Below are 26,587 nucleotides of genomic sequence, written 5' to 3' on the forward strand. Positions count from 1 at the left end.
AATTGTTTACATAGACTAAGGAATATTTCTCACCAGGGTCTCTCAGAGTAATGCATCCATTGCCTATACTGCAGCTATTTGTATGGAGATTCCCTTAGGCTATCAAGTTTGTAAACAAGGTCTGCAGATTTTTTCCTGCCTTTCTGAGATTTCTTATAGTTGTTAAATTCTCTTTTTTTAAAAAATACTGACAGCATGCCTTTTGCCAGTCAGTATACCCACATTGCTTGTTCTCTCTCCATCACGTGGGAATTGCAATCATAGCTCTGACACTCATGCACCCACATAGAAATGCATTTATCTCTCCATATGTTTTGGTCTTCCAGTGCCTAACTTGAATATGTTAAACACTCTAAAGATTTTTGCTCTTAAAAACAGAATAACTTTTCCTTTATTATTTAATCTTCAGTGGTAAATTGAGGTTCAAAGGGTAGAATTTTTTCATATATTTCAGTCTATGTGATCTGGCAGACTCAACTTTAAATTCTTTCCTTCTCCCCCCTTTGGTCCATAAGATGTGGACAGCAGGAGGTGTAAGATGTCTCCCTAATCCAGAAAACTACAAAAATTCAGATCAAATTCCAAGCTGAAAAGAAATATGTTGCTGGACCACAGGAAGTAGAGGTGGGGGCACAAAAGTGGGACCATGTCTACATTTTTCTTTTCTTTTCTAGAACTGTGCTGATCTCTGTAGCCTAATGTCAGTCATGTGTACACAAATTATGGCCCCAAAGGAGTTATGTGAATACTTCCTCTCCCTAGAACAAGTGGAAAGCAGACACCACTATCAAAACATAATTCAGTCTTTTTTTTGTCCCAAAGGTAGAGTGCCTAGGCATTGCTCTTTACCAAGGGAAAAGTGCAAAAAAAAAGATAATGGATGTTTTTATGCCACTCTTTGCATCTTTTAGCTGCCCTGGTCTGCATTTGATAACTGTCTGTTCTACATTTGTCAGCTTTTAACAAACACCGAACAGGCATTTCAGTAAATATACACAAAGCTTTTAAACTAATGCAAAAATATTGTGTCTGAATTTTATTTTTCCAATATGTATATAGCAGGGCTATAAAAAATTCCCTATAGGGGTGTGTTGGGGGGGGGTGTGTGTGAATACTTCATTCTCCTGCCCTGGACTCAGTCGGGGACTGGTGTTTCAAATCTAGCACTCAAGGGCAGGCCATGGTGTGAATGTGTTTCTCCCTTGTCTTGAGGAAGCCGATGGGGGCATTAATCTGTCTGTTTGGAAAAGTGATATGATTAAAAAAAAATAATCTGAAGGCTATACTAGTTTTCTCGATTTAGGAAAAATCCTCTAAACTGTTGTTTGAATAACTAGAGTTCATGGCTAGAAAGACAAAATACAGTCTGCAGAAGCAAGTCCTCTTGGCTGTGTCTGCAGCAGTAAACTAAGCAGTGCCAGCAAACATTCCCAGGCAGAGAAGCACAATCATCTGTATTATTAAATTGCTAAAGTGGTCCTTCACACCGTTTTGGCTGAGCAGCAGCTAGCACTCTCCCAAACAACTCCCAGACATGATATGGTCACTGGCATGGGCCAGGAAGCATTCCTGGTAGTTTGAACATGGGCCTTTCCATGCCAGTTGGCTGCAGGAGTGGAGAACAGTCTCAGGCACATTTTATTTCTTAGCAAAGATACAGCTTTGAGTACCCCATTCAAACCTTGTTATGATTTTATCAAGTTATATTTTAAAAATACAATGGGATAAATATGAGTAATATATATAGGTAATATATAAAGATAATTGATTAAGCTTAGATTAATCTAGCTAAATTAATCTATGAACTGCAGCAAGCATGGTGTCAGCCTAGTATATATGACTTTCATCATCCTATACCCAGTTAGTGACGACGATTCTGTGTATACTTGGCCAAAGACCTTAGCTGTGTGAGGAGTTAATCCACACCACATGACTTAGGAAGCACATATAGCTCCCTGCTATAGATAACAAAGATTGTATAGATACAGGTTGTTCATTTTCATTAGGGTTTCTTGTTAAATTAAGAAAATAGGGAGGGCCCCCTGGCACAAGCCTGTGTGTAAGGATACACATACTGCAAAGTAACAAGATCTGAGCTACCTCTGACTGAACTACCTTTGATCCTAAAACTCCTCAGCAGAAAAAGAGCAGGATTGCAGCCCTCCTGAGGGACTACTGTTTTAGTTAGAGAGTTAAAAAGAAGGTTCACAGTTACTGCAGAGATTTCCTAGGCGGCTGTTGCACGGTTCTGTTCTGAAGCTGCTCTTTAGACTTAGTGTATGAGGCAGTGCACATGGCAAAACCTGACCAGTGATCTCTCCCCTCCTGACAAAAACTGTGGGAAATTATAGTGAGAAATTGTATTAAGAAATATTAATGTCCATGAGGGGGCATTCAGAATTCAGCAGAAGAGACAGTGCAGTTGCCCATGATGCTTTGACTGTGCATCCTCAGTGGGGTATATTCCGGAATGCAGCTTAATGGTGGCCTTTTATATTTTGGATAATGAAATAACCTCTCCTTTAGTGACATGAGTTATCTATTCAGCTGAATGACTTTCCTGAAGAACCAGAGCACCAGTTAAGTATATCACTGTAGCCTTCCTTATTTTGGAAAGTGAGCAGTTTTAAGCACTTGTTTGATGTCAGGCAAGTGCTAGATAATTCAGTGAAGCAAAGGACAGATTGCATCACCAAATGTGATCCAGTCTTTAGCTACATAAGAGGATCTAAATAAACGATCTGCAAACCAGCTTCACACTGAGATTCCTCAGTTTTATCATCAATTTCCATTTTGACAGCTCATTTCACATTCCAACCTTATTTCAAAGCACACAATTGGAGTCAAAATTAGCTGAATGCTGTTCAACATGAAGTGACTTATTTCCTCTCTGCCCCCTCACTGGATTTTGCAAGACCTAATAGGCTATATTTCAGTTTTTGAAATTGAAATTTGTAGAATTTCCAGAGGAAACATTAAATCTTCCAGGAAACCCTTGGACTGCATGCACCTCAGACTAACCTATACCACTTTTCCGTTTTTCACCTTTTGCAGATCTACACAACAGATATTCATCAATATCTGTTTGTTACTGGAGAAAGCAGTACATAGTAGGACACTGCATTTTCTTATTTTCTCTCTCTAGTCTTTTCTTTATAATATGGAATCCGGAGTCAAAAAAGTAACTAGGCTTTATTTTAGTGAAGCACTCAGCTGCATGTTTAACTTACTCTTTAACTATGTGATCCCACCAGTGAAACCACTCATGTGATACGTGGCCTTAAGGGCCTTGCTGAAAGAAAGTCTTCCTGAAGACTGAAAAAAATTATCCAAGCTAAAAAAAAAGAATTAGCCTGTTAGAGTGCTGCCATCTAGTTAGATGAGTGCATACAACAAATCCATTTACAGTGCTTGCAATATCTCACCGCCCAGTATGCTGGGCTGCCTGCAGAAAATCTGTGTGGACAGCCACTAATAGCTGTTCGAAGGGATATATTGAACCAGTTCCTTTGGGTTTGTAAAAACATATGCATGCATACGAGCCCTGGAAATTCTGGGATCCTGCAAAACATAAGCAAATTTGTGCTGAACTTTGTTAACTTGTGCTGCAGTGCCATAAGCACCCGCAATTGCCACAGGCTTCTGCAGAAAGTTGACAGTGCTGCACAACTCACAGGAAGCAGGGAATGGTAGGAAAAAGCTATTTTTAACTAACCCAAATCATATATGAACATCACAGCCCATATTTGATTTAAGCATGTTTTAATATGCAATTTTTGAGGCAAATCAAAGCAGAAGAAAATTACACATTTGCTCCGATATTGCCTAGAAGATTGTGCTTGAATGTCTTGGGGTTTCACATGGGACTTGTTATATACCAGGCAAATGAAAATACTATGAAAACAGACTTTAAAGTCTGAAATTAGACAAGATGCAATATGCTTATGGAGTGATACAAACTATGTTAAAAAACAATGTTCTATGCTACAGAAGTAAAATCCTTAGCTGTTTGAAAAGTTAAGAACTGTGTTATTGGAAGGACTGCAATTGCTGTTTGACTACTGCTTGTCTGCCTTCTAAAGGTGAGGAATAATCATGTCTGGATAAATGACTGTGTAAATTCTTTATTTTCTGATTGGGAAGTGTGCTTTCCTACAATGCATTAATTTAATATTGTTGGTTAAGACCAACTAATTCCTAAGACAAATTACTCTCTTATTACAGAAGTAAGACACATTTAGCATTTAATAAATTTGACATTTACTTTAACAAGTCAGGTATCTGGTCTTAACTCTTAATTACCTCGCACTTGTTTAGCAACCCAGTTTCTTGCAGCCTTGACCAGATGCTTTGGATTCTTCCAGCATGTTCAGGGTGATTAGCATAGTTCCCACACATACACTGGTGCTTCAGCATCAGACTGTCATACACAACACCTTCAGCACAAAGACAGCAGAATAAGAAATAAAAAGTGAAAAAAATGCAAATTATACCGTTCCTTGTCATGAATACCATAGCAAAACTGGATTTTATTTGACAATTAGAGCAAGGTGAAAATCACAGAATCACAAAGTTGTTTAGGCTGGAAAAGACCTCCAGGATCATCCAATCCAACCTTTGACCAATCTCCACCTTGTCAACTAGACCATGGCACTAAGTGCTATGTCCAGTCATTTCTTGAAGACCTTCAGAGTTGATGACTCCACCACCTTCCTGGGCAGCCTGTTCCAATGCCTGACAACTCTTACTGTGAAGAAATTCTTCCTGATGTCCAACTTGACTGTCTCCTAGCATAGCTTGACAACATTTCCTCTTGTCATGTCGCTGATTGCCTGGGAGAAGAGACTGCCCCCCCACCTGGCTACACCCTCCTTTCAGGTAGTTGTAGAGAGCAATAAGGTCTCCCCTGAGCCTCCTTTTCTCTAGGCTAAACAATCTCAGCTCCCTCAGCCAGTCCTCATATGATTTACTTTCTTTGTTGCCCTTCTCTGGACCCAAATTTCTCTTTCCTTTGTGAGACTCTGAATTTTGATTTACAAGGAATATCTTGTGATTCCAATAAGGCAAAAATTAATTCTCAAGAAATTATATTAATAAATACAATTAAGTGTAAAGGAGAAAGGAAATGGAGTAGTGTCTCGTTAAAGCTTTTATGGCTAGGAAAAAATCAGTCTTATTACTGAATCACTTGTTTTCTTTTTCTCTAGTGGGTAAGCTTAGTTGACTCTGTTAACCTATATATAACAAGAAAATGTTATATATTTATAGCAGTGTAAGGAAAATAATTCAGTAAAACCTTTTAAAATTTTAAAATAAATTTTGAAATGGCAATGCCACTCTGCATTTGTACTCCTTAACTAATACCATATTAATTCCAGATCTGAAAGCATAGCAAATGAAAGTTTCAGAGAGTTGAAACAGTGGCAGCCAGAGTCCTTTTTCATTAAATGAAAAGTTCCACCCACTACTCAATTAGGACCAAATCCTGTTGTTTGACTGCAATGCAAGGTACCTTTTGAATTTTCTATGGTCATTTATTCAAGGACAGAACAGCTTTATACAAAACAGCTATCAGTATCACATTGCTCTGTAGCTGCGCATTGGGAGCCAAAGAGAAATTTTAGTGAAGAGGGTCAAGCTAAATTCAATTTTCAAGCCTTTCAAACCAAGTCTGAAACACCGAAAAGTTATTTTCTTTATTTACTTGTTGCTTGCATTTCCCTTAAAAATGTCTGGAACAACAATTATTTTCCTTACCCCTGTGGACCATTTTCATTTGGGAAACATTTGGATTTTTCTTTCCCTCACAGTTGAAAGGGACTTAAATTAACAATTTCTGCAAGCTGCAATATTTGGCATTCAAAACCTCTTTCTTATGTGCCACCACTACTGGGGATGCCAACACAGTTCTGGGAAAATTGTGTTAGCCTGCTGCTTAAAAGTCAGCCAGTGAAGAAAACACAAAATTAAAGTCCAGATTCAACAACATGCCCAATACGACCTTTATTTAGCATAGTTCTTGAATGGATATTGAACTTCAATAAAGTCTTTAAAAGCTCTACTGAGGAAGAGTCTGTATACATTGCGGGCAATTCAAAGTTAAGGTTCTGAGATAATTCAGTTAGAAGCCAGCCAGAAATTATGCAGCTCGAGAAATATTTATGCTGCCATATTTCTTAGCTCATGCACTTCAGAACTGATCCTTTGGGATCTTGCTGTTTAAGCCAAGATGATAATACAACAATTATGTTTAGCATAAGGAGAATGCAAACATAATATCTAAGTGCAGCATTACTAAGTTTATGCTATATTATTATCTAGCAAACATGATAGCTCATTAGCAATAAATTCTTGTTTACTTTCTTATTTTCTTTTAAAGAAAAAAAAAGGACAACCAGTGAAAATCTGGAGCTAATAAACTAATGCAGCTTAAAATATCTGCTGGCACTGTCAAAGTAGTTAATAATTTCCTTTCTCTGCAGTTCTTTGCTGCTCTATCATGAGGTTTTGTAAGTTGTTTGGAAGTATGCACGCAAATAAGTGCATGTTCACATACCTCGCTTTCCTTTTCTTGGCACTCAGAGTTTTAACTTCTACAGTTTGTTGTCTACCCATATTGTAGTTTTGCAGTGGTCATCACACCAGTAGATTAGAAAACATTTCTTCCCATCCCTCTGACTAACAGAGAAGATGTTCAGATGCTAAATGTACATGCATCAGGACTTTCAGAAGATTTTAGTCAGAGTAGGCAATTATAGCAAATAGATTTGAATGGAAACACTTGTTAAACGGTAACAAAATTAGCTGAAAGTTGAAAGTACCTCCTACCTGCCACTCTTTAAATACATTTTTTAATTTTAATTATTTGAATAGTCCAAATAAAATATGTGTATATTACTGTGTTATTGTTACACAGAATTGAGTGTAATAATTACACTTTTTGATTACCTATAGCAGGGCTGCAATTTTGAAGTGAAACACTGAAACTGTATATTCAGGATGCCTCCTCTGGTTGACATAAATATAAACATTCCCGTCTTAGTGCATAAGTATTTTTCCCAAAATAGAATATAACTAAAAATGTAATTTTATTGTACATGGGTTATTTTGTCTGAATCAAAAATCAGTTTAATCAGGTCAGGTCAGTATTACATGGCAGAAGCATCTGCTCCAAACTTAATTACTAAGATATTTGCACCAACGAGTGTAAAATTTATTTCTAGAAGGATTAATTGACTTATGAAAAGACTAAAATATATGTTTTCATTTATTTGCAAGCAATTGGTTTAGGATGTGCAAGTGATTCAGATGTGTGGTTGCTGGTCATACAGCACATGTGCTTGATGCAATACCAGAATGCAGCAGTAGAGCTTACTGCTAAAAATAGCCTATAGGATTTCCCTGACAGGATTCAGCCAATAATCTCCCCAGCCCACAAAAAAAAAAAAAAAAAAAAAAAAAAAAAGAAGAAGGGAGGGAGGCAACTGTTTTCAATTGCAGACTGCTGTGAAATATTAATAAAATATGGTTATTCTGTCTCTCCAGAACAAATGCCTGTAGCCAGATTCTGCTCTCAGGTTCCTTGTGTAAATCTGAGCAGCTCCACTGAGACTGGTAGATTTATTCTGGATTTACACCAATATTACTGAGGTCAGAATGTGGCCCTGATGACAGATGGGAATGGTGCCACCACTGAACCATGTAATGATAGAGGACACAGGACAAAAGAAACTGAATTTGCATTCAGTCAGTAAAAACTAAGGTTTTCCTCGTGGGGACTCCCTAGCACTCATTCATTTCCAAAATACTTTATTTGGGTCAGCTTCTTTTATTAATATTTTAAACAGAGGGGAGAGCAAGAGATCTAAAAATCATTGGCTAACAGCATGCTTTGAAGAAGATTAATTGCCCTGGAGAACAACAGTACCAATAAGAAAACCCAAGGGAAGAATATCTAATAAATTATTCCAAAGAAAAATCTGAACTAAATAATATCAAATATTCTGTGAACTAAATGAAAATTAAGTATACTTTATCCTTTTTTCCATCTTTAACTCATTATTTTGTGCATATACTGTGTATATAGCTTAACTGTCTCACAACAATTACCATTCTAATTCCCTTCAGGTATTCGGCTAAAAGCATTTTCTCTCGTGACTCACAACAGTATAGGCTCATTTTGATGCCCCTGTAATAATCTGCCACAACCGTTTTGCTGCTACCTATTTTTACATTAATTTTTGGAGTCTGAATTCGACCTCACTTTACGGTGTACTAGAATTTTCTCCCTTTTTACCCACCCATTCCTTTCTTTCATGCTTTTAAAAATGCTGGTGTTGCAACTGCTGTGGACAATTGCTGGTTGCATTTTGTGCTCTCTTAAGGGAGAAAATCACAGAACCACAGGATAGCTCAGGTTGGCAGGGACCTCCAGAGGTCTGTAGTTCAGCTCTGCTCAGAGCAGGTCAGCACTGGGATCAGACCAGGTTGCTCAGGACTTTTATCCTAAAGGATTTTGGAAAGGCTGTATAAGAATGGAGAAAAACTGGGTCTGGGTTTATTTCTTTCCACTGATGAATGAATAAATGCTAGAGCACTGTCCAGATCCACGAAATACTATGCACAAAAAAAGCCATTCTATACCATAACATACCATATGTTAATAATACACAGATTGATCTATTTATTTACAGAAACTGTATTAGAACTGTTAATGTTGCAAAGTCTCTGTTCATTGTCACTCCAAAGGTGTGAATCTCATAACCTAGAAAATAGCTCTATTTTCAATGTACTCAGAAACTGCAGTGATAAAGCTTTTATATTTGTAAGTCTGTAAGCTCAGACACATGTCAGGGAAAGAGATTTCTTCAAGCAGAAACAAAAGGCTTAATTGTGGAGGTATGTGCTCTGTTGGAGCTGGTCCATCAGCCAGGGGGTACTGACTATTAGCATAGATAAAGCTTGGAAGCAGCTACAGCATTGCACTGTCTTCAGCCAGTATCTAGAGGATATGAAAGAAATGAGGGTACAGAGCAGAAGTGGAGAAGCAGAAGCATAAAGTTGTAGGGCAGGTGAAAATAGGAGGTGTTTTTTTTCGGTAATGAGTAGAGGTGATTATCTTGAAAGAGCAATGGAGGGTGAAAAAAGATTCAATAAAAGAAAAACAAGGCTTCAAGATAAAGATGTTTCAGATTTGGCAAAAGGAATTCAGTGAAGGACTGAGAATCTCTGTTGGAATAAGATAGGTTTTTTTCTCTCTCTTCTCTCTTTCTTTCTGGTGTTGTTCATGTAGCAATGTTTTACTGAAAGGATAAGATTAGACTCTCTACCTAATCTTAATACACCCTGACTCTGCACATGCAGTGTCTGTATTTCCATTGCTGACCCTGTCAGGCTTTGTTGTGTCAGATTACAAGCCAGGGATGTCCAATTTCCACCATCTCCATTCGGTGTTTGTCCTACGTAATTTCATTCCTTCTCTTATTCTTCCATCTCAGCTTCACATTTTCTGTCTTGAATAGTTCCACTGATGCCATGAGTCCACATATCTACATAACCCCCTTGACCCAAGTGCCATTACTGAGGATTATAAAGGGACATGTCAGTAAACCTTAGAAATCAGACTGAAACAGGAGCCTTTACATTTGTAACTTCATTCAGCTTTTTCAGTGAAACTGCAGATTTTTGAATGGAACAGTGAAGCCTACACACAGTGAGCTCACTTCTGGTGTGCTCTGTGAATCTCTTAAAATGAGTTTACAATGTTTTGGGGACTCTACGAACCACAACTAGAAAAACAGTGGCCTGGTTTAATAATCCTGTCTATACACAGCTGTTGTTTTTGCAGAAACTCATGGAAAGTGAATTAGTATGTTCCTTTCTGTACAATCCTAATGTTCGTTACCCAACAAGTAAAAACAAATTTTTGCTTTCCAAGTTCACATTTTAATTGGAAAGATGGGAGGGCATAGTGTCTCACACAGTCATATATATTGCCAATTAAGGACTCCATCCTACATCAATCCATGGTCATGGCCTGAAAAGTTATAAACTTTCAGGGCATTGCAAGTTCTGATAGTTGATGTGAAGGAATTAATACTTCTGGCATAAACGTTCACAAACAGTAACTCCAAGTATTTATTTCCCCTTTTTTTGTGCACAAAGTGAATCTTAACTTCTAACCGTGTTCTAATGTCATACTGACATTCAGGCTTTTAAAAAGATGGACCTTCATGGAAAGTTAAATTACCCGTAATAAGAAATGAGGTTTCTGTGGTTATCTTTTTTTCCTTTGACTGAAGATTTTTGGAGTTCCAATCACTTTGCTTTGGACAGCCCAAGAGGTGCTCCCTGAGTGACTGGAATGCCCAGGTCCTGACCATAAAACCTGCCTCTGTAGCCTCCACAAAACCATTGAAAGATGCAGAAGTTGTATCCAACATCACCTAGTCATCCCTACAGCTTTGCTATTTCTGTAGAGAGAGTGACCTTGCAGCAGAGACTGACTTGTCAAATGAAGACATTTAGAATTATATCACAGTTTTCCTCCTTACTGGTGGTCTTTCTTCAACTTATTGGTGGTCTCTTTACACAGGAAACGAGAACACCGAGAAAAGAACTAGAGAATAGGGAAATGAAAGAAAAGCTACAAATGACTTAAAGGCACCAAAAATGCACCTGTTGCTATGTTGCCAGAGCCAGTCAATGATAATAATTTATGACTGTGTGAATATTAACCCTGTGATTTATCAGCTGCACTGGTTGAGTTGGTGCCAGTATAGCATCATAAAACAGAGGAGCAGTACGGCTAAAACTGAACGCATTGCTGCAGGAGGTATTTGAGGCATTTAAGTCTGTTGATCCCACATGAACAAATGCATTTGCCCTGCCTATTAAAAGCAGTCTTTAGGGAATCCTACCAGTCGTGTAGACATGCTGGCTGGGCTGGTCCGTGTCTGGGTGAGGTAATGTGGAATCAGTGGGGGAAGATGGGGTCCCGGACACCGGTTGATGTTTATCTGATCCTGCCATGCCAACTGTAGCCATCTGAGCCTGGTAGATTTGCAACTGGTGGACATGCCGATGTGCCAGGAACTCCTGTTTCCAAGAAAACAGCACAGTAGAAAGAAATGTGAGACAGGATCAAGTGAGACACTGAAGGAAACATGTCAACAAATTAAGTTCATTAGGTCAGGGTTGTAATAAACAGTGTGGACACCCACCCTCCAACTCACACCTAAGCCCCAGTCAATAAATCCATTCAACAGATGTTTTCACACTGACAATGTGGGTTGCTAATTTTGCTGGAGAGTAGCTGATGGCAGGCAACCTGTCAGTTCCCCCTCACAGAAAAGATGGTTTAACATGCAAAGGCTTGTAAAAGACAGAGATTTTCTAATATATTGAATACATAATATGATGTTAGAATATGCATTTCATGATCCTACAGAAACAAATTTTAAATTTTCCCACAGCACTGAAAGTGAAAAGTGGTGCTCTTACTACTCAGTACCAAAGGAACAACTGTGAATCAAGCTTCTACAGAGGACTCAGTTCCCAGAGCTCCCGGGAAAGTAGGAACAATTTGCATCTGAGTTTTCACAAATCATTTAGAAATTCCGGAGTTGTTACATGAGATTCCACTTAGGAACCATCTTTTTTTGTCACAACTGCTGCTGGCTGTAGGCAGTGCAAAACTCTTCAGGGAAGACAGGCAGGTGTGAAAAGGCTGTGACAGAGCAGAAAGGAAGATTTTCTCCTCTGTTTTATTTATCGACAGATAATCATTTTGCTGACATGACAAAGGCTGAAGCCAGTAGAAACCTTGGCATTCGCTCACTCCACAGAGTAGATTGCTTTCCAATCCCTTTTCTTTCTGCTTTTCTCTTTTTGTGCTTATAGTCCTAGACCCTCAACAGAAAGTGAATGAGAGAGATTTCCAAACTATTTAATATGAATTCAGCTGAAATTCACGCTTGTGTCTTACAACTGCAGGCTCTGTTTATCCTCACCTGGGCTCAGTATACATATATGCAGGCATATATATATATGTATACATATGTATGTATATGTATATGTGTATATATATATATGTGTCTTTATCTTTTGTTTTCTTTTGTTTTTTAATCTCAGTAACAGTTAGCAGTGCTGTATGTTGTTGCTTTGGACAGCAGCTCAGAGGCCTGGCCTGGCCAAGGAGGGATTGCTGGTTGCTCAGAGAGGTGAAGCTGAGTTCAGGCTGTGTGGGAAGGCGGGTGGGAGTACCCAGGAGTACCCCAGCCCCTCGTGCACTGCAAAATAGATCGACAGCTCGTGGGATGTGAGACTGTCTACCCTGCATGTAATAAGAGTCCTTTATGCAAACAAGTGCTCATCAATAGCAACTGAAATGAGAACACATGCCTTAAAAGGCAACCTCAAAACCCACATTAATATCTGGGGTCACCACTTCAGTGAAAAGACATAAGGTCATGGGAAGGGTAAATCACCTGGGACCTTGTCATAAGTGACTAAAGAAAGAAAGAAAGAAAGCTTTTGAGTAAGCAAAAAGTTTTACAATAATGATCTTGTTTTGGAGTCATTGAATCATTTCCCTTTCTTTAAATACAATCCTCAACTTTCCCTGTTGCTTTATTAATGTATATACTGTTATATACTCCAGGAAGTATCTCTTTTGTCCTCGTAGGCATTCATATCTTTTGTAACCTTTGCTGGGAGTACCTGTGATTGGAGAGAAGTGAAGAATGCAATGACACTATTGTGTTGAATATTTTCCCTATGGAGAACAGAAGCAAATACACTCCTTTGTGAGAATTTAGCATTCATTTTCCTCAGTGCTTTCTTTAGTGGTCAATGAAGGAAGCACAGGAGGCATTTTGCTATCTGTGGCATGATTACTCCCTGTATCCTAGGATCAAGTGGTGACAGCAGCACTGTCTGTCTGATGCTTGTGTATTCACAGTCTCCTGCTTACTCTTTTAAACTGTTGTTTGACCAGTTTGGAAGAAGTCAAACGCCAACCTGCAGGAGCCATTCATCACACAGAACATTACTGCCATAAAGGAAATCAGCAGAATACTGTCATTTCTGCTGCTCTCCTCAGCCTCATAGGTTGCCTTTACTGTGTTAATTAAATAGCTGGTATCTGTGTAGTTCTTTGGGCAAGGGGATTTTTGATACTGTCTTTCAGTGTTCACACTAACTGTTGATAATTCATTGAGTTCACTTGTCTGATAATTACTAGAGTACAGAAGACAAAAGGGTTTGTTCCCTTTTGGAATGCTCTTCAAACTAGTAAGGGTGTATCACTGGATTCTGGCTTTCTTCATTAAACAGTATCAGTTAAGTATACTTCTTAAAGAAATCTTGGAAATTCAGATATCAGTGAGGGGGGATTGATGCTGTGCACAAATGTTTCTGTTTGGACTTTTCTCAGTGCTGACTGACCCTGAGGCTTTAGTGCTGCCTTGTCTGCCCCTCTTTCACTTTCAGACCTGAACTTCACTTGTATGACAGCTGCACAATTTTTTTTCAGTGAAGCTGTAAGTTTGCCATTCACTTGATATCTAAAATATAATCTTTCCAGGTCTCTGATCTAAAGAAGTCAATTTAAGTGATTTTTTGTATGGTGTCTTGAAGAATAAAAAAATGTCTGGAACACCATAAAACATGGATAACTTGGGAAGATGTTCCTATCTTTGCTTCTAAAATGTTTGTGTCTATGTAGGCAATAGAAACACTATTTTTCATGCATATGAACAAATCAAGGTAATTTTTTTTAATGCTTATCAGTCTGTGTGAACATCACCTAAACCAGACAGCTGTCTATTTCAACAACTTGTCAGAGACCAGGAAGACAGCCTGTTCTTGCTCTCCTGTTTTCCGGTTAAACTGTGTTTTGTTTATATCATTCTCCCCTCCTCAAATGAAACCAGATGCATCCTGAGTATTTAACACATGTTTATCAACCTAATCAGCTCAGGGAAGGAGAAGAAATTTGTGGAGGGTTCAATGGAAAGTTGTATGACACCTGCTTTAATTTCTGAGGTCACAGAAAATTGTTTACCTGTGAAAATCTTTTAAAATTTGTTTAAAGTACAGTAGTTTGTCTCTCCAAGCTTACACTGAGGCTTATGTTCTTTGGTGACTTCCAGATCCTTTAACTGTAATTTTAAAAACCCTATGCATCAGCAAAGTTTAGACTTGTTTAGATTTTAGTCAAAGTTTTACACTAACTTCCTGATTAGGTTTCATTTTACAGACAACAGGCACTCATGAAATGCATATATTTTTTCCAGCCACCTACATATTCATGCTGTGAGCATTACAGATACTCTGTATCACACAGACAAAGCTTGTATGGATTAATGCAATGAGTAATGTGGATAATCAACACACTTCTCTGGCTCCCCAAATGCCCACCTGGCCTTTGGAAGGGATTAAAGCAATACAGTGAACTCATCTTCAGGTTTTATGTGCTACAGCCCTGCAAACACATGCCTATCTCTCCAGCAATATGACAAAAGCAGTATTTGCACATCTGCAGGGCTAGTGATTTGTGTGAATATATTTGGAGCATTTCTTAGGTAACCCGAGCCGTGTCTGCCTGGCATGGAGCCTGCTAGTTCCAGGTGCCTGAGATTAGTTTATTAGTAGAATCAGGCAATTAGGGCCTCTGCCGGAGCTAGTGGAGGGCCATTCATCCTCTTCCCCAGAAATCAGCCCAGGCCTTCGGTAATTATTTTGAGGAGGATTTTTAGAATCTTTATCTAAAGAGAAGATGAGCCTTTTAGAAGCATGAGAGGTAAATATTTGTTGTTCTCCTAGTATTACTGTAAGGTTTGTTTACCAGGAGTTGGAATGAATTTGGGTTTGTGAGACTACTCCTTTCATGTAGGTGTCTGATTTGTACATTTCGGTGTTTAACATTTTGTTAATTTTAAGGATTTTAATGAGAGCTATTTCCATGTTTCTATTGACTGTGGGAACTGATGCCCTGTAAGTGCATTCCATTGTATTATTAGATGGTCTATGCTGGATGATAAAGCATACATGAATTGTCTATGGATTAATGCTCCTTCAAGCTATTATGTTTTGTGCAGAGAAAAAATGTGGGGTTCACTCAAAAACTTTTCTTGCCTCTCAACAGTCTGCATTTTAATGCAATTTGGTATGTTAGTATTTAGTTTAATCACAGCTAAGTAAATCCCAAGATTTATATGTCTGTAGCATAACCCTTAGTGTGTATGGGCATATGCACACCTCTCTTCAGGGTTTATGCTTTGGCTCTATTTCATTGTGGTAGAAAACATTTTTCTCCTAGGAATAGCAAATTCTGAATTTCTTAATAATAAGATTACTACTTATGATCTCTCATATATTTGTGGCCAGGTTTATAGCCCTCTGTTGTTGTGCCTCTGCTGCGTTCTGCTGAAGTATGAAGTGTGTGCTAGTGTCTATTAACTGTTAAAAGTCATTCATGTTTTGCCCATCCTGCCCTCCTCTCCCAAAAGACCTCCAGTACTACTAACCTTAAAAAGTTTTTCCTACGAAAGCATTTTTGGTGGTCTCTTTGCTAATTTCCACGTTGTTTCCAGAAAATTACCCAATTTCCTGAGGAGGAAAATATACACATGTACTGCAGAAAGTTTTGCCCTAGGTAGGATGAAAACAAGACCTGCTGCCTTCCACACCTGTAATTCCTTTATCTCCTTCTTCTGACAGGTCTTTCTTACACCTGCTCTGTAGCCTTGTCTCATCCCATGGCTCCTGTTGAAAGCCCTACTCCTTAGCCCTGTCTAGACCTCTGTAGCAGGATGGGAACAGAGTAACTTCAGATCCTGCCTCTTGTCTTCTCTACCACCCTCCTTGGCTTCCTGCCTTCCCAGTGCAGTTGTAGCTGAATGCACCCAGGGGGTGTCCAGGCCAGCCAATGGCTGCATCCAGTGAAATGGCCTCTGCTTGCAGCAAACAGATCTCAGTCCTGCTTTAAGGTCACCGCAGAAGCCTTGGCCCAAACCAAGACGGCACCATTCAAAGTCTGAATCAGTAAAAATCTGGGCACTCAGAAACTTCTTGTTCAGTTCAGATGTAGGTAGTCAACAGTTCTTCAGAACTCATGGATCTCATACAATATATCAATTAGTTTGACCTTGATTATCCTCAGAAGTGACAGAAAAAACATAGAAAGCAAATAATTCCTATATGTTGGAGTATTGGGACAGAAAGAACCGGAGGTAAACAGAAAATTTAGCAATATTAACTCAGGAATTTTATGAAATACGATTCTGCCTACTATCCTCAAACAAAACTATAACTAATTGCCCTCAGGAACTGAGCAAAAATTTGTCCTGAGGTCTTCTGAAAATACTTGCATGAACAAGTGTGAAAGTGCAGGAATGGCCTATCTCCATCAATCTATACAACCTAAAATAGAAATTAGCCTGAGATATCCCTGAAAATGAATATGTTGAAAGATGTTTTAAACTGCTCTGTCACTGGAAGAAAACACATCACCAAGAAACCCTACCAGTACTATTTTTGACAAAACCACATGTAAAGCCACAAACTTCCATAGTCATCACTTTCAAAAAAACCCAGGATCACCATCTGAAATATAGTCAGCCACAAATGCAGAATCAGCATTTTTATGAAAAGTGAATAAATTGCAAGTATGGATACAGATACGTAGATTGAATAGGTAGAAATGGGTTTAGAGCAAGCAAAAGTGTAGACAGCAGGAAAGAAGGCAGTTACCCTTAAGGCATCTGGGTGTAGTAGGTCACATATTATCAGGGTGTTTATAGAATTTGGATTTCTCTTGCTGTAATCCAAGGAAAACAGTGTTGACTAGAAGATGTGTAAACAGAAATGAAATCTTATCGACTGAGATGCAGATACAGAATGGCGGGATGAAAGTCACACCCCAGAACTGCCTAGAGTCCCAGGCAGAGATTTGCCTTGAGCAGGAACCTGCTTCTCACAGCAAAACAACCCTGTGCCCTCTGCCTTCACCTTGCCTTCTGGAGGACTGTGGAATGGCTTATTCCAGCTGCTGCTGAGGTAGAGCTCAGTACTTGGTGTGGCACTCCTGCAGTGTCTGCCCAGGGCATGGTCACCACCCTCAACCAGTTTTGGTTTTCCCCTTTGTTCCTGGAGAAGCAAAACCACTGCTACAGAGGTCTCTGCCCCTCTCCTGCCATCCTTCCTTTCTAGGCCAGGAGCACCTTTGGGGTGGCAAAACATGTTATTAAAATTACAATACTTTTGTCTAGTGGGCCAAGAAGTAGGGGAAGAGCAGACTCTTAATGGACTGACCAGAGGGTGCGCCTTCAAGACATGTAGGAAAAGATGCTTTCCTGACGTTGGATTGCACGGCTAAATATGTGAGTCAGGGTGGGGGTCACAGGGTTATGGGAAGTCTGGCTGTAGGACATAACAGCATGGTCAGGACCCTGCCTTTTACCTCTACTCTTGCATAGGGAGGTGGATGGGTTGCTGACCTGTGGTTTTGAAAGGAGAGAGGGTAAAAGTTACGTCTCTTAGATGGAGAGCTTCCAAAAGTCTGAGCATCTAAAGATGATCCGTGCTGGTCCAATGGAGGTGAGGAATCAAGACGGCTGCATGATCTGAGAAATTTTCAGCTATCTTTGTGAAGAATATGAAAGAATATGAGCCAGGCAGTCATTATGCTGAAGTCTGGCATGATTAAGAAGAAAGGAGCAATGGGAGTTACAGAAAGGAGGGCCCTAAAGACAAAGCACTTTCTACTGGAGGGAAATTCCAGGAGTCTGGCTGAGCTGCTGGTTTCACTCCTGGTTCCTGCTCCTGTGACACCTGCCTTCTCTGCTTCTGACATTGGCAGGTACTTGACTTCTGTCACTCCTGCTAAAGTGCTGACTGTGCTATGTTCACAGCACACATCCAAAGAAAATGCAGTGCCTTCTCCAAAGCTTGCACTCCTGGCTAAATCTTTTCTTCACTTTCTGAGTTCTACATAAATGTATAAATAATTGGGGGTACAATGAAGGAGAAAAATAGACCATCTGAACATCTTCTTTCTTTCTTTCTTTTTCCTTCTTTTTTTTCAATAAAACCTCTTTAGAGGATTTTTTTTTCTTTATTGCTTTTACTAGAAAAACCACAACTTTCCTGAAGTCATTTGGTGCTTTCCAAAAATGAGTACAGAGAAGCGCAGAAATGAATGCAAAGGGAAAATACCATTGTCCACAGCTCTCCCTAACTTTCATTATTAACAGGTATTTGCTTCTTTTACTTTGATGTGAAGAATTAATAGGCTCTATAATAACATTTAATGGTTACAACCACCTAATCCTAGCAGCTTTCCAAAATCATTAAGTTGATATGTTGGTTGGCCAAAACTAATTAATGACCACATCACCTGTCCCACGTTTCATTGCCCTGGGAAATGTCACCCAGCTCTCTTCAACAGTATTGGCAAATCAGTTTGGTGTTACTTTATGCAGATAATTTTAACCACTTTCATTTTTCTGCTCTTCATTGGAACTACTTTTCTTAGCAGACTTGAATGGTTTCCTTTTAAGTGAAGAATCATTACTTTGGCCTTCACACAGTGAAATAATCTCCAGGCTAAATTCAGCAGCAGTCCTGCTGCAGGTCTGTGTTTTCTGTGTATCTCAACAGATTCTGCTTTGGTTTTATAGGCAATTCTTCTCAGTTCAGGATTTATTGTAGAATTAATGGAAATGACTTGGATCTGACATATAGGGGGAAAATCTTGGAAAACCCTACTCTTTAGAGCCCAGACACACTAACACATCAGTGTCTAAACAAAAGGGTGTATAGGTGCCTTCTGCAGATGCCTCCTCTCTTGTGTGGAGGTACATGAGATCAGAACAGGGAGCATCAGTCGACCATATGGTCACCAAATATAACCAAGCCATAACCAAGGTGTTTCACCAACACAGTTCTCTATAGATCATTTGTGTAGGTCACTGAACCTTAAAAACCCCAATGGGTGCGTGTACTGCCATTGCCCACACCAGAGCTCTTCTGTACAGACCATTCCTGCTGTCGCCTGTGTGACAGAAGAGTTGTAACCTCATGGTTACTGTGTTCCAGTCCTTTGCTGAAGGGCTCAACCACAATATCAGTACAGGCTGAGGTTGAACAGCAGCCCTGCTGAGAAAGACTTGAAATGCTTGTGCGTGACAGGCTGGACATGACCTGGCAATGTGCACTTGCAGCCCAGAAAGCCAATTGTATCCTGGGCAACATCAAAAGCAGCGTGGGCAGCAGATCAAGGGAGCTGATTCTGCCCCTCTCCTCTGCTCTCGTGAGACCCTACCTGTAGTGCTCCATCGAGCTCCGGGATTCCCAGCACGGGAAGGACATTGACCTATTGGAGCAAGTTCAGAGGAGGGCCACCATGATGATTAGAGGGATGGAACACCTCTTCTATGAGGAAAGACTGAGAGAACTGGGTTTGTTCAGACTGGAAAAGAGAAGGCTTTCGAATGACCCAATTATGGCCTTCCAGTACCTGAAGGGAGCCTACAGGAAAGATGGAGAGACACTATTTACGAGGGCACGTAGTGACAGAACAATGGGGAATGGCTTCAAACTGAATGAGAGTAGCATTAGATTACATACTAGAAGAAATTCTTTACTGTGAGGGTGGTGAGGCATTGGAGCAAGCTGACCAGAGAAGTTGTGGATGGTCATCCCTGGAAGTGTTCAAGGTACATTGGAGAGGGCTCTGAGCAACCTGGTCTAGTGGAAGATCCACTAGAAGTGCCCTGTCCATGGCAAGGAGCTTGGAACTAGGTGATCTTTTAAGTTGCTTCCTATGCAAACCATTCTGTGATTCTATGATTTCTACCTCTCTGAAGATTTCAGAGAGATATATTACCAAATCTCACACCTTACTTCAGTGTGGTTAAAATGTCAACAGAATTCCTTTCTCCACCACATATGTAGTAGGAGTTATACAATTTCTTAAAAAAATATGTATGTACACACACACATTCTCTGGTGTCTCAAATTATGTATTGGGGAAGGCAGCCCTGAACTCCATTGCTGGTGCAGTTTCTTAAAGCACCTGCCTAATAGTGGTCTGATGGCAGCTTGGGAGGACATCCACATGCTGGAGATTGTCTTGGAGTCAGTGGCTGAGCAGAAAGACCAGAAGCAGTTGGGAAGAGAAAGATGAGCCAGGGGGAAGTGCAAATACAGTGTCCCGAGAGCTGTGAGGGTGCAGTCAAAGAGTAGAGGGCTTCCAGCAACTCTCAAAAAGACCTGACTATCAGTGGAGAAGGAAATTATAACACATTTAGATCTGTTTTGGGGCCAAACTGGATTAGTTACACAGATCTAAGTCTAGATAGACTAGAGGGGAACCAAGAAATTTATCGTGGGTTTTCACTGGGATATCTGAGAGAAGGGTTTGGTACTTCAGTAGCTGCTTTTTAAAGCATTGTCCACAAAGAAGGGAGACAGTCTTCTTGAAGCCACAGAACACTTGGAAAAATATGTAGTGGAAAGTATTGCACCAAATCAATAGCCACGATTTTAACTAGTGAAACCTGGGAGGATGGAGTGAGGGAATTCTGGGAACCAGTAAAAGCAAAATGTTAATTCTAATTGTTGTATTTAGTTAGCCTTGTCTTGTGACAAGTTTGTTATTATGCAGATTTCCTACCTGCCACTTCTATGGGAGGATTTTACAAAGTGAAGTTATGCAGGCAATTCCCCTTGCTTCTTACCTCTCTATTTCTAATTATGTTGGCCCTGTGTTCACTCAAGATAACATTATAGCTGTCCCCAAATGCTCTAGATTTGGGGCCTGTGACAAATGAAGTCTTTTAGTGCTTGGAATATTTTTTTTTCCTTGTGGTGCAGAAGTGTAGCTACTAATATGCTGAAAACAAAGCTGTGCTTGCTTATTGTCTGACAATGGGTTAGTAGTTTTTACATATTTTCATGGATATAATTTCTTAAATCTCCTTTTTGTCTTCAGACAGATATATCATGTAATATATTGCCCTTATGCTTTTTTAAGTTTTTCTCCCTAGGAATGTTGTCTTTTTTTCTCTATAATAAATTTTATGTATATGATGCGTATATATCCCTTACCTGATACCATCCTATTAAAGGCTATAATGAAAATAATCTGTAATTCATCTGCTACATAGAGAGTATTTTTGTGTGGAGAAGCTAGGTTGTAGACATTACAGATCCAAAGTGCACAGGGATTAGAAATCCTGATTTTTAAATCCTTGCTTTAACCATTGAATCAGTAATAATTGTATTGCATTAATACTTCTGGCTGGTTTAATTATGAAATAATGCAGCACTGTGGCTTTCAGTGATTCTTATTACAACAAATAGCAGTAGAGGTACAGTCAGAAATTGTTTCTGCTGGATTTGACAAAGGGTAGGAGAAAAGTTGGAGCAGTGAGCACTGTAAAATAATACAGCTTTTAGGTACTGCTCAGACAAATTAAAGCATCCCCACTTGTCCTAGTTAGGACAGCTGGGACCAGTTCATCACTGTATGGATGTAACCCAAAACTGTGTATTCTATAGCTTTAAGCTGGATGCAAAAGGGCTCTGAGCAGACTGGGTGAGGAGAGGGAAGCTAATCATCCCTGTGACCCACACTGAGCCATTGTGGTGAAGGTGGTGAAGGGGACCCTGAAACTTCTCAACTGCTGTCTCTTTGGGGTCATTGTGGTCCTTAATCTTGTTGGGAATATCCAGTCCATTTTCTTTCCAGCCTCTGGAAGGATTAAACCTACTCTGAGAAACCAGGAGGAAAGGTGGTTCCACAAAATGGTGTACACATCATGATGTGTACGCACATCATGTCACAGCCAACCCTTAGAGCACTGTGAGTCCCAAGAGATGCACTGACTGCACTCCAAGGCAGGCAGTACCAAAGCACTCCAAGTAGCTGGCATCCCACATCCATGCCATTGCCGTTGGGATGGCCTGGAAGCCCTGCTTGCCATAGGGGACCTTCTGAAAAAGAATGGATGTTGTCAAATATATTTCAGACCCTTGGCAGAGCTGCAAAGGTGGGCTGAAAGCTTTGAGGCAGGGTTCAAAGCACTGGGTCCTGCCAGCACAGCATGTTCCTGTTGGAACTCTGAGACAAGACATGTTTAAAGGTCTCTTCCCAGGAACCACAGGGGTTAAACCCTATGTGATTGCAATATCAACAGATAGGCTAAAACATGGCAGATTTAGCCCTGAGTCCAGCCAGAGAACCTAACGCTACCCAAAGATCCAGCTGCAGGCAATGAGCTTCTAGGCTCTTTCCCTCTCTCCTTTTCTGAATCCTCCTCTGACTGTGGGTATTAGGGTTTCTCTTTGCTATTCTCAGTACAAAAACATAATTAAAGCAATTAAACACTAGTGATATTCAAAAAGGGGGAAAATATGTGAGACTGTGGCTGAGCTTCTGACTTTTACTAACAATTTTAGAAATATCCCTGGTTCTCATCACGAAAGTTCAGATTCACATATCCAAGTGGCTCTTTGGACATTGAAATGTGCTACACATATGGATATAATTTAATTCATAAGAATCTGATGCCTGCTACCTGGCCTTTTTTGCTTATTTTTAGTCAGTCTACAGAGAATTTAAAAGCCTTTTACTGTACTCTTGGAAATAAGAGAGGGGATTGCTTTTCAGTTTTTCTTGTGCATTGTGAGGCATCAATCTAAGCTATGACCAGGTTTGTTGTTTTTTTTTTTCCCAACCTGGATTTAAGCCCTGATGACTGTTTCTGTCATAGAGCAATATTTTCCAGTGTTGTAATACAGTATATCCTAGGTGTTACATCCTTCAGAAGTTCCTGGGTTTCATTCTTTTTGGGAGAGTATCATAAAATTGCAAGACTTCTAGTAAATTTTATATAAAATTGTTAATTAGGTGGAGAATTGCGATTCTTATGTACATTTAGGTTGGTCCCAACACAAAACCCCAGAAAATGCTTTGAAAACTTGGGTTCAGTATAACTTCAGGTGGAAGCATCTGTTACCTCATTTAATTTCTAGCCATGTGTGTGTGTGACAGTAAATAACTGGAGATTCAACATATCACTTTAGTACAAAAAGTGTTACGTGAAGTTACTCGAGTTAATAAGGCCAAAGATGCTTTTGAAAACATAGTTTTGCTACTCATGCAATGATTGCTAAGAGCTGTTACAGTGGAAGTAATACACTCCAACTTCATGTGGCAGGAAGGAGAGCACTGTGCTAATTTATGAGGAGCTGCCATCTGAAAGCATTGTGATTTTAGGCCCATTGAATCTTAACCAAAAAGACCAGAGGAACATCTGAGGCAAAAATTAGTTATCATTATGTTTTAGTTTGTTTCAATTATTAAACTGTTCCTATTTCAACCCAGGACTTTTACTTTTCTTCTCTGATTCTTCTCCCCATTCCACTGGGAAGGCGGAGAAGAAAGCAAGTGGCTGCGTGGTACTTAGTTGCCAGCTGGGATTAAACCATGACATGACAGGTATGTGTGCCTACATAACACTGGCCTGGCCAAGAGAGGCAATACACTCTATCAGTGCTGTTGTAGACAATGCATTCCCATGGAGGGAGCTTGGGGTGACCAGTGCACATACTTGGTGCCTAAACCAGAGGTGTGAGTTGTCTCCTAATCTTTGTATTTTAATGAGAAAGGCAGGAGTGAAAAGCCCTGAGCAGCGGTCCATGGCTGGCTCCTTCCAGCTGTGAAATGTTTCTGTCCCTGGTGGCTCTCTTCTCCCCAGGGGTAGAGGGGGGTGTAAGAGCCTCTCCTTTTCATTTAAGAAGGGTTACAGGTCCAGGCTGCAGAAAGAGCTGCACCAGGGGCTGAAAGTCCCGAGAGAGGTTTGGATCAAGTTAGGTTGCTTTAGGAGGACTTGGATCCGTAAAGATGTTTTGTTTTCATTCTTTGAATTAAAATTTAATTTAAGTAATTGAAATACATAATCCCTCTCTGAGGAATGCTGTCTTAATCTTGTCTCTTAAAAGAAAAAACAAGATTTTCAAATTTTAGCTGTTACTGATCAGCTGTATGAGCTTACAGCAGTCTTCTGACCTCTCTGAGCCTTTGTGTCACCTTATCTCATCCTGGCTTTATCGCTAAGTATGAAGATTTCAAGCAGTTTGTCCTTTGCAATGTGACAGTTCAGTGCTGGACACTAAGGGTGCTTGACTGCAGTTGTGGAGCTAAGGCAGAAATACTACCTCAAAACTACCTCAAAAATCCTCTTTCCTACCCCCCCCCAAAAAAAAAAAAATAAAAGGAAAAAGCTATGAGTTTCATTTAGTTTGTTTCAGCACAGTAATTATCCTTGTAGGTCTGATTACATTTCATTAAAAAAAAAAGAAAAAAGTAAAGAGGTAAAGAGCAAAAGGCCAAAGAGTGAGAGAAGAAAAGATGGGAGCAGGATGGAGAGAGAATAATCCAGCTTTAAAGGAGACAAATCATAAATAACTGAGACTCTGGATTCAGGCACCAACATTGTCATCACCTGGAAATGGTCAGAGCATCACAACTGTGGTTTTTGGATATTCATACACTATGAGGTTCTGTTGAGAAAACCCTGATGCCCTGTGTCCCCCTGCAGTGATTACTTCTTCAAAAGTCTAAAACTTCGATCACCTTTGTTGTCATACGAAGGCTTTTAAATCTGGGTCATTTTGGAAGGTTTTTGTTTACTATTCTAGTCTACTATAAACCAGTATATACCCTATCGATTCAATTCCTTCCAAACCTCGACAGAAATTAATTGCTGTAGTGTGTGGTTGTGGTGGCCCAAATCAGCTGAGAAAGCAGGGCTGGTTGTGCACCAACTGCAGCACCCGCCCACCACTGACCACAATAACTAACCTTTTTGGGAAAAGTCACTTCCATCAGTCAGGCCAGTGCAGGGCAGTGGCCGCAAGGCAGCAAAACACTGCTTGGAATAATTCTTTGCAGATGCCAGGAACCGGAAGTTTCAGGGAGAAAAATGAAAGCCATTCACTCTTCCAATGACACAAGCCTTTGATACCACAAAGTCATTTGGACAGAGAGCTCCAAGGTCAGGAAGGCACGTAAAGATTGGTGATTAGAGAAATACTATATCAGCAAAGTGTGGCAAGCTATTAAAAGAAACTGTAGCTTTTATGATTGTGTTCCTGGAGCTTCCCCAGGGCTATTTGTATTAGATATTGAGTTAAGCATAACTTATTTAGCCTCAGCATTCCAGAAAACATTTTGATGTCAGCTACTGAAGGAAAGTAAACATGAGGAGGAGGAAACAGGGCTGATCCCAAACAGATAAAAATATTGTAATTTAATTTTGTGAACCCATGCATGTTAGAGCATTAAGAAAGAGGAATTTTTAAAAGCTTGATTTGACTTAAGACTTGGTTAATAAAGGTATTTAGTCACTGTGCAACTGGAGAGGGTTTGGTGGAGAAACAGAAATGATTTATCACCTTGAGTACTTGCTACACCCTGACAAAGCATGAACACAGTTTTCTGTAGACATTTTCATCTAGAGCAGATTATATAACCACATGTGTGGTTCTCATCTAATGCCATGGGCTTGTGTGTGTGTTAGGCCAAACTATTTGCTTAGCTGGGCTGTTTGCCCAGTAGATGTCCTGATGGCTGGTGGCATGGATTTGCCTGCTCTGTAGCAAGCAATTATGAGTCTTTGGAACTGTAATTTAGGAATTGCTCTATGAATCTGGACTTCTAGTCACTAAGTGAAAAGTTCAGAATCTGATCTAGGGTCTGGTATTGCCTGCATTGAATCTATCTCACAGCTCAGCAGCTCCAGTGCAGAAGTCATGCTTGTTTATTTCTGCAAGAAGTCAATAAATCCATGGGGGGGTTCTGGTCATGGGTTCTCTATTCTCTCAGAATAACACTGTGGACCTGAGGAAATTGCAGGTATGAATGTAAGGTCAGGTGTGGTTTTTTTTGATTTGCCAGAAAATACTGTTTATTTAAGAGTGAGGAAGTGGGAGAGCTGAAACCTCAAAGTCAAGTACAGCTCAACCCCCTTAACACAGGGGAGACACCTCAGCAACAGCTCCTTGTAAAGGATTTTTTCATACCATCTTGACTGTGCTTTGATTCTTAGATTTATTTTTTTAAAGGTGTTTAGGTGGGAAGTTAGCACTTAAAGGTTTGCTTGTTTTAAGTACTGCAGAAAAAAGTGTCAAGGAATATAGTAGAACTAGCATAATGTTACACGTATCACTCAGTAGATGTTATCTGTTCAGAAATACTGTCCAAGAAACAATTTGAACTTTCTGCTACTTGTTCTGACCAGGTGTTTTAATGTCAGTTCATTTTGGTCTTAGGCAATATGCCACCTCTTTAATTTTCTTTTATCTCAAATGACAAGGTTTATAAGATTATGAAGACCACACTTTGGTGCCTCTCTTGATTTTAGCATAGTTCCAGTTCAGTGCTGTCTTATTGCTGATAAAATAAGGTTTTTTATTCAAATTGTGTAATTCTACATTTCTGTGTTCTAAATGGAAAGACTTTTAGCATGAGATGAAGAGAAAGAAAACTTCCTGGCCCTTCTCACCTTGCTATGTA

At 39.8% G+C, this 26,587-nt stretch overlaps 1 protein-coding gene across 14 annotated transcripts in view; it reads right to left on the bottom strand.

The window, feature by feature from the left end:
• Nucleotides 1-26,587, bottom strand: part of HDAC9 (histone deacetylase 9) — a 460,923-nt gene that overhangs the window by 136,508 nt on the left and 297,828 nt on the right. For all 14 annotated transcript variants that reach the window (XR_004356384.1, XM_032684266.1, XM_032684274.1 and 11 more), the window contains 2 exons: nucleotides 10,920-11,097; nucleotides 4,303-4,436 (listed from right to left, as the gene is read on the bottom strand). Coding sequence is in view for 13 of the 14 variants with exons in the window: in XM_032684266.1 (XP_032540157.1) it covers nucleotides 4,303-4,436; nucleotides 10,920-11,097 (312 nt within the window). In the remaining variant the exon portion in view is untranslated. The remainder of the gene's footprint in view (nucleotides 1-4,302; nucleotides 4,437-10,919; nucleotides 11,098-26,587) is intronic.

The sequence above is a fragment of the Chiroxiphia lanceolata genome, chromosome 1 (assembly GCF_009829145.1).
Source record: "Chiroxiphia lanceolata isolate bChiLan1 chromosome 1, bChiLan1.pri, whole genome shotgun sequence".
Lineage (NCBI taxonomy): Eukaryota > Metazoa > Chordata > Aves > Passeriformes > Pipridae > Chiroxiphia > Chiroxiphia lanceolata.